General features: G+C 48.3%; 1 protein-coding gene across 1 annotated transcript in view; it reads left to right on the top strand.

The window, feature by feature from the left end:
• Positions 1–5006: 5006 nt before the first annotated feature.
• TENT4A (terminal nucleotidyltransferase 4A) overlaps positions 5007–9094 on the top strand; it is a 57787-nt gene continuing 53699 nt past the window's right edge. Inside the window, exon 1 of the mRNA XM_032182863.1 lies at positions 5007–5914. Coding sequence (XP_032038754.1) covers positions 5007–5914 — 908 coding nt within the window. The remainder of the gene's footprint in view (positions 5915–9094) is intronic.

Here is a 9094-nt window from a genome sequence, read left to right as displayed (position 1 = left end):
GAAATACAATGCGGGTATATCAGTTACACGTTTATCTCACTTCTGCTCTAGTACTGCAAATCCATACGATGTACATACGACAAAAGCTCTCCAAGGCAGAGAGCTCCAGCAAGAAGCATTGACACACATTCAGCATTAAACACTGGTGGTGGGGCAAGAATCACACCTGGCTGTCCATGCAACCCCTCTCTCTCAAATTGCCACTCTGACTGCAAGTGTAATTGAGTGACTTGTGAACTGCCTCCCACGCTTTCTCCATTCACCACCCAGCTATTTCATATAGGCAGCTAGAAGAGGCTTTCAATGCGTATGAACACGCCTGGCTAGAAGCTGCAGCTGTTCAGCAGTTGATTTATCATCTGTTCAGCTTCTCTGACACAGGGGTGGCATCCTTTGTAAGACTGGGGGAAGATGGAGTGGGAAGAAGAGCCGGCTCGTGGCTGACAGCTGTTTCAGCCTCTGCAGTTTAATTCGCTGCTGAATATGCCTCAAAACCCCAAACTTGGCGCAAGCTCAGCGTTCATCAGAAATGGACACTGAGCCAAGGGAAGGAGGACTGAGCAAAGTGGAAGATTTAAGGAGGAAAAGATGACACGATTTTAGCCTGTTCAGTGTTCCAGACCTTCTCTAATGGGAAACAGAAAAGGACATTTTGAAAAAGGTAAAAGCCTGGGTTTCTGGAGGACAGATTGCAAGAATGCCCCAAACCATGCCACGTAAGAACCAGAAACTCCAGTTCTGCCTTTATATTCACCTCCCCAGTTTGATCCTCTCAGCTTGAGAGATGAAAACTGTATTGCCCCTCTCATGTCCAGGAATGTATTTACTGAAAAAATAAAAGTGTCAGGAGTGCAGCTAATGAAACTATCTCTCCTTTACCTCCTCCCCTGTCTCCTGGTGACTAGCGCACTCTGAGGGTCAAGGGTTAGAGATGCACCTCCTTGGCTAGACAACCTTTCTCTTGTGCTTCCATCCAGCTACAAAAAATAGTTTGCTCTTTTCTTTACTATCTCTGTCTTCAGTAGATACAGGTCTGATCAGAAATACTGCTGAGCCTGTCCCTGTGTCTTCTCCATGTCTTCTGTGGACTGCAAAGACTATGGAAGAGGAGCAGAGCCGGTGAGTGTGAAGGAGGCGATGCGTCAGAGGCTTGCAGAGACTGTGGATGGCCAGAATGAAGGTCATATGGGACAACATCCTGGAGTGGTGCTGGAGAACGTGAACTGCCGGAGAACCTGTCGGTCACCTCTCAACCGCTGCATTGCCCTGAGAGAATCACACCTGTGGCAACTGCCAACTTCAGAGAAGGGAATTAAGGTTGCATCATAAGGGTATGTTGCATTTTCATCTCATCATTTCCAGGGGTGTAAACTGAGCCATGTTAAAGGTATGAGACATTGCCTACTTATCTCTGTATTAATGAGTTCAGAGTGTTTGTTTAAAAACAGATTAATAGCGAGCATTGGGCAACACTGCCTTGCATATTCCATTTAGGTAGCCAACTCAGCTGCCATTATTTACTAAATCATATGAACTATTCACAGAATTGGAATTGTGGTCATCAGGACATCAAGGTCATCAACCACAAGGTTACCAAAGACTCCAGCACTGTCACTGTTGCCAAATCAAAGATGTGTTTGGCTGAAGTTGAAACCAAAATACAAGCTTCATCCAGAAGGGAGCTGTGTGGTTGTGTTTCCTGTGAAAAACAGCCAGATTGAAACACTTTATAACAGATTAATTAAATGGCCTCAGAAGTAGTGAAACCACAGTTTTAGTCATTAGTTGTATCACTTTGACTACTGCCTTCAAATTCTACCTTAAAGAAACAGAAGTCACTGAAAAGAGCAGATATGGGAGCATTGTGGTACTGGCATGAAGACAGGCAGTGCTGGTGTGAGGCATTTTAATATGACATTAATAGTATGAATCAAGCATGTGCTTTTCCCCACAGCAGGCAAGGCATTCTGCCTCCTCAGATTAGGATCATAATCTCATTCTCATTATCCAGGTCCTTACAAGTTCATCAGTGGGAAGGAAGATCTTTCAAAAAAAAAAAAAAAAAGCAAAATTTTTGACAATCAAAACTACATTTGACTTTCATACTTTCTGGGAGTCTTACCTTCAGTGTATATTTTCATTCAGTAAAAGACAACTGAATTAAAATCAATAAGGCTTTTTATAAAAATCAGTCCTTGCAAAGGAAATTCTCACCACCTTTACAGGGAATGTCTCATTTTAAGGAGACAAGATGTGAAACATGCTTTCCTTGATTATCTGTTTTACATATAGTCTTGGAAATCTTTTTGATCCAACCACTAAACTAGTATGCGTTTTTTCCCCGTCACTTCCTTCCCTCCTTTTCTTTCCTATTCCATGGACTTCCAGGTATTTTGTAAGTCAACAGATTTCTTAAATTCTTTTAGAGTGACACTGTTTCTTCCACAGGTCCAGGTCCAAAGGAGGACCTTGAACTGCAATATCTAGCAATGGATTCATGAACAAATTATCTTCCAAGCTCTGATTTTGATGGAATCTCTCTAAACAGAATTTTAACAAGAACAATTACTTTGACTGATGAGTGTTAAATTATTAAAGAAAAATTGTATGCTAATATGAAGTAGTAAATGTATTGTAGGCCATAATATCATGAGAAGATTGTTTTCCAGAGTGCAACTGCCTTGTATATTTAGATATTAACAATATAGTTATATTCATTAAATACCTTGATCAATTGCATTCACTTATATTTGTCTCCAAAATCATGTCCCAGTGTCCCCAAATGGGAAAAGAATGGGACATCTCTCCCTTTTCTGATCAGAAGGAACACAGAAAGCAAGACATTAATTTCTTCCTACTGCCGTAATAACAGGTTACTGTATTTATGTGAGTGCTTGGTCTGTTATATGCAAGATTATGTTATGGATGCAAGATAACTTTAAACAACTGAATCAAAAATTCAGATTTCTTAATGGAGAGTCTAGAAACAGAGGAAAGTAAGAGCTGATGAGTAGGTAGAAGATGATAATTTTCCTTGTCCTTGTGACATGAGAAGCAATTGGCTGCTGTTGTTTCATATTACACACTTACAAAAGAAAGCATGTAAATGTCTCCTCCTTTTCTGCAGAGATATTTCACTGACCTTCTGCAACCTTCAATCATCTTGAGATATATCAGCGGACTGGGGTGTTAATAAACCACTGCTTACAGATTTATCAGAGGAGACTTCTTTCTTCTTCATATTCTTAAAATGTTGAGTAGGTCATGAACCTTGAGTAGGTTGTGCCCCAAACTTCTACCCCATGCCCACTATTACACATGACATTTGCTGGCATAGAAAGAACTGACAAAACACCATTGTACCATCAGAAATTCTGAATAGAGGAATGCAGTTAAAACCAGTGAGAAGCAAACCCTTCTGAGAAGATGGTGGCTACTTCAGGGAACAGCCTGGTCCTTCCAAAACAGTATGGGGACTGGTGAGAGTCCCTAGAATAATGTGTTTCTCCTCAGTCAAAAGCTGCTTTTGAGTTATTGCTTCTTCAAGCCAGCCAGGTCTCTGCCAGTTAAGCCTCAAAATGAAGGTGGAGATAATTTTAGCAAGGTGGGAAATCAGGTGCTGTGTTTTTAAGGATATCGGCAGGGCAGGGAAGAATAAAATAAAATAAAATAAAATAAAATAAAATAAAATAAAATAAAATAAAATAAAATAAAATAAAATAATCAGATCACGAAACAGCAGAGCTTGGAATTGCCTCCATTTGGTGCTTTTTTGTTGTCGTTGCTTGTTTTTAACACTGAACAATATTTCTTCATTAAGATTTTTAACAGGGCAGCTTGAAGTTGTGATCTTTACCTACGGTGTGACAAGTCAGTACATGGCTAAAAGGGGTCAAGGTCTGGGCTCTGTGGTGTCCTGGCTCTGGGTATTTCAGAGTGGATCTACAAAGTAAGCACAGGCTGAGGTGTGTGGAGATGCTGCTGATTCCCAGGTCCTCTCACTAAATCTGGGCCATCTTGGAGGCAAGGATTCAAGGTATTTGGGGATATGGGGATAAAAGAGTGTAATTTTGTGGTTGACTTCTCATGGCACACATATGGGAACAGAGGTGACAGCCCTGTTTGTGTGTCTCCAGGTTAAATTAAAGTTATCCAAAACCCTCTGGGGAGATGAACTGTACAACCAAGGGCTCGAGCAGCTGAACTCCGTGCTGTAGGTCTGTGTCCCGGGTTGACGGGCAGCGCGGTGAAGGTGCTTTGTGTGACAGGACCAACGGTCCTTCCCCGTGCCCGGGCTGCGGTTAGTCCACCGCGAGCTTTTACGTGCGGTGAGTCTGTTACTCCTGACGGCAGGTCTGCTTCTACAGGAAAAGAAGCGAACGGCCTGCTGCTTGACTTCAAAAAAAAATAAGATAACTAATAAGGAGGCTCCGTGCAGCACCCTTTCCCTGCAGTTTAAGGGAAGGGAGCCGCCTGAGGCACTGACATTAGACCACCCCCTCACAGCACAGCGCCCCCCGCCCGGGGCAGCGCCGCTCTGCGCAGGCGCGGCAGGCTCGGACTCCCCCCTCCCCTCCCCTCCTCTCCCGATCTTTTCCGAACCCTTCCGAAGCCCCTTCCCGGCCGCGCATGCGCAGTGAGAGGGAGGGGGGTGTGTGTAAAGCATCGCAACGTCCTTCCCGCACCCCCCCCCCCCCCCCCTTCACCGGCGGCGCGCACGCGCGGTTGCCGGGGCGGCGGGGCCAAGGGGACGGGCAGGGGGGTGCCGGTTTAAACGGGGCGGCGCATGCGCGCTGCGCCGCCTGGCTCTGCCTCGGGGGCCGCCACATTGGCTCGGCGAGGGGAGCGCTGCGGGCAGCGCCGGGCCCGCCGTGCCCTGCCCCTGCCCCTGCCCCTGCCCGTCCGCGTCCCCGTGCCCGGCCCCATGCCCGTGCCCGCGGCCCGGCTGGAGGCAGCGGCAGCGGGCGCGGCCCGGCGCTGAGCTGCGCTGCGGGCGGAGCGCGTGGATGGATCCCCGCGTGGCCTGGATCCAGCCCGAGCAGAAAGGCCCCGCGAATGCGCTCTGGATGCAGATCTGGGAGACCTCGCAGGGCGTGGGGGGCCGCGGCGGCGCCGGCTTCCCGCACTACCTCTGCCTCAACTCCCCGGCGCTGGACCCGGCCGCCGCCAGCAACGCCGCCAGCAACGCCGCCAGCAACGCCGCCGCCTCCTCCTCGCCCCCTGCGCCCCGCGGCCACGGCTGCGCCCGGCTCGGGGCGCCCGGCCCCGGCTGCTGCTCCTCGCCCTCGCCGCCTTCGCCCTCGCCGTCGCCGCCGGCCCTGCTGGCCGGGCTGCTGCCCGCCGGCACCGCCGTTGCCCCCCCCCAAGCCCCAGCCCCAGCCAGCGGTGGCGGTGGCGGCGGGGAGGGAGGGCGGCGGCTGCAGAAGTCGCCGTCGGTGTCGTCGTCGTCGTCGTCGTGCTCGTCGGTGGAGTCCGGCACCGAGAGCCCCGGCTTCTCCTCCTCCTCGGGCTCCTGCGGCGGAGGCGGCGGCTCCTCCTCTTCCTCCTGCGGCCCCCGGGCGGCCGTGGCTCCTCCCGGGCTGCTGGGCAGCGGGGCCGGGCCCGGGGAGTTTTTTAACTTCCACGAGAGCGAGAAAGCGAACAGTGTGAACGGGCACCACCCGCCTCCCCCCCCGCACCTCGCCCGCGGGCCCCACCACCCGCCGCCGGCCTCCCCCCAGCAGCACCAGTACCACCCGGGCCGGAGGAAACGGGAGAATAAAGCCAGCACCTATGGCATGAATTACCTGCTCTCCGGCAGCCGCGGCGTCGCCGCCAACACCTCCCCGCACCAGCAGCGGCAGCCGCCCCAGCCGGCGCTGCAGAGCCCCGGCACGCCCTGGAAGACGAGGAAATACAGCCCGGGCGTGCAGGGGTGAGCAGCCCCTGCGGGGAGGGTGGGCAGCGGTGGCACGGGCTCCTCCCGGGCCGGTTTGTGGCACCGGGGCTTAGGGGTGGGGGGACAGGAAACGGGCTCCGTGCTTAAATCGCCTCTGGGTGGCTCCTGTGCTGGAGCAGAGGCACAGCGGGTTAGGCCTTGCCTTGGGGGAAGTTGAGGAGTGAAGGTGTCAGGCCGCTGTTGAGTGCCTCCTGCAAGGATTCAAGCGTAGATGGGCAGGGGAAGCTTTTCTGACCTCCTAGGGGTCGATTCAGCTTAACAGGGTGAAGTGGAAGGCGTCAGTCAGTTCACAGGACCTCAAAGGAAGCCTTTGCAGCAATTTTTAAATGCCTCTGATCAGGCTGGAACAGATGGGCAGCTTGGAAAAGTGTTAAGGACATCCACTGTAAGGGAAATGCCCAGCTCTGGATGAAATAAATGGCAAAAGTCAGTGTGACCCTGTAACGTTTTTGAAGGAAGCGTGCTGCCTCTAAAGTAGACCCAGCCAGCTGATGTCTAAACTGAAATCTTCCCTTCCTGAAGAGTGAGAACACCTTTTTATAAAGGTTATCCTCTTCCAGGACCATCGCTTTCCCGTATGAATGGATAGCTGGGGAGTTGATTCAGCCTGCTGTGGAAGTATTTAGGAGGGACTAGAGGTTGAAGAAAGCACCTCTGGGGTGCTCTGTGAGACTTGTCTTTCAGCTGTCAAATTTCAGTCAGCAAGGGATAACATTGCTTTCTAATTTTAAGGTTATCCTAGTCACAGAAAAAGTGCTAGCTGCACTGATGGACTGTAGAAGATTTCTGATGTCATTTTGAAAATATTCTCTTGGAACTACTAAACTCCAAAGCTCTTGGATGCAAGTGGGAGTAAAGGCGCTACGTATCTGTGGAAGGAAATAGATAACAGGGTGCACTTCCAGAGCTGGAGAAATTGAGCAATTTGACTGAAGAACAGAGTTTTTCTTTTCTCTTTTGGGTGGTAGTAACAGGCATTGGGTGCACTGAAGTTATTCGGAAGTATTAAATACATGTATTTAGAGTTCTGTTTTTGCAAACCGTAGCCTCTCCTGCTGGAGGTCAAGATTCGACTACTCTTTTTATTCCCAAAGTGATGCTGTAAATGAAAATTGCTGGCAGGAAGCTCAGATGCGTGTTTAAAATTCTAATAGCATCTCAAAAACAGTCAAAGTTTCTTTGCTTTATTCCCACAGATACGCAGCAGAATGCTTGCTTAACATCTTAATCAGTGTAAGACAAGTCAGTGCCACTGAGGCAGGGTTACGGGCAGACAGGTAACAGAGTTGCCTGAGGTCATCAAGCAGGGCAGTGGTGAAGCTGAGAATCAAAGCCAGATGCTGCAAGTTCTGTTCTCTTGCTGCTATAGGCAGCACCACCTTTGCTACCCACATACCCTTCTTGTCTTTTGTCTTCTGCCCTTTTGTTTTCTGCTGGCTTTCCCTTAATGAAGGTTACACCACTTATACTAGGGAAGTTCGGAGAGAATCCACATACAATGAAGTTGTTTAGCCAAGCTTCATTTGCACTATTCAGTTGCGTAATACAGGTTGCTCTTTAGCTGAGGAGTTGATGCCAAGTTGTTGGCTAAGTATCTTTTGAAAGTGGGAGCTGTTTCCTGATCTTCTGTCCAGAATCCGTGCTATTGCACAGAGACCTGATGCTAGGACAGGGTCGCTAGGGCAGATAACTGCAGCGTGTGATCCCATGGTTCTTTGTGGTCTCACTATTAATTTGTCAAATCATTAAGCTTCACAAAGCTATGTGGAAGCTTTTCACAGAGCAACAGGGAGCTAGTCCTGGAGGACAGCATGGAAGTTGAGATGACAGGCTTATCTAAGAAACAGTTCTTGCCTTAAACTTTCAGTTCTGCTACTAAGGGTGAATCTTGGACAAACGTGTTTTCTGGAGCAATTTTTTGTTTGGTGTTGGATTTTTTTTCATGAAGTACTCATGATGGAAATAATACAAACATATCGTCACTGATAGAGTGGTTTTAGGTGTCTAGTTTCTGCAGTAATTCCTGGCTGCTGGTGGGTTTAATTTCATTTTCCCAAAGCCAGGCTGGTGGCGTGTATGTTCAAATATATATAGTTTAGCTGTTCAAATAATAATGCACTGGGAAGATTGGTGTGGGAACAGATCCTTACAGCAGTTGCTTCTGGATCATTTTTCCTTATTTGTTGCCCAGCATTACTTGCAGTTGTCAGCTCAGCTCTGAAGCATCACTTCTCTAGCTGTGGTGGTCTGTTGGCAGAGTATCTTCTGTGTGTCCAAGTGTTGTGGGAAACTGTCTAGACAAAAAGGAATCCCTACAATCTTCAGTTGCAGGCTGCATTAGGCATAGGTAGGAGCGAAAAAGGACTTGATCATAGATGCTGTTATACTCCTTATAGGCATGAATGTTACCTGGTAATGATGTAAAGCGTGGTTTGCTGTGTATATTGTTCTTTGCAGAATGTCATTTAGGTGTTGTAGAAAAAACAATAAGCTCGTGGTGTTCTGTAGCCTCTTTTGGTAAGAGGCAAGGAATGGGTAGGCCCTGCTTGTGCTCTTCCAGGATATGCAGTAGGACTTCTGGTGAAATACTTGTGTGCTTTGAGGTAGTTCTGTGCTTTCTCCAGTTTCTCCTTCAGAGCTGGAGATGGTCTGTCACAGTGCATGGCATCGCCATTTTTTTCAAAGGGATCATATTCTGAGGCTCAGTGATGGTAAGTATAGTGATTTTTGGCAATGCAGAGTGCTGTAAAAGGCTCTGATTTGCTTTATTTTATGTACAGTATTCCTTTTTCTCTAGAGGACTCATCTATTGCTTTCACCACCTCTTGACAGTAGCATGCCAATGGTTGTGCTGTAAAGGAAATACTCTCTCATAAAACAAAAGTGTGAGAATAGCCGTGGTTGATTAGATTTCATCCTAAAGCTGTGCTTTAGCTTGCCCTCTGTTGACCTGTATGTCTGTTCCCAGATGTTTGGAAGATGGTGAGGAGAATGAGCTTTATTTGTTCCACTGCTTCAGTGGAGTGATTAATTTAGCACCAGGGTAAATTCCAAAGTGCCTGGGTTTAGATTAGGAGTGCAGCAGAGAAGGGAAGACAAAATGATTGATTTCAGATGTGAGCAGACAAGCGTCTTGTTATGTGACTAGATTAGCTC

This window comes from Aythya fuligula, chromosome 2 (assembly GCF_009819795.1).
Source record: "Aythya fuligula isolate bAytFul2 chromosome 2, bAytFul2.pri, whole genome shotgun sequence".
Taxonomy (NCBI): domain Eukaryota; kingdom Metazoa; phylum Chordata; class Aves; order Anseriformes; family Anatidae; genus Aythya; species Aythya fuligula.
The sequence above is the reverse complement of the archived record's forward strand: the minus strand, read 5'-3'. Positions and strand labels throughout refer to the sequence as shown.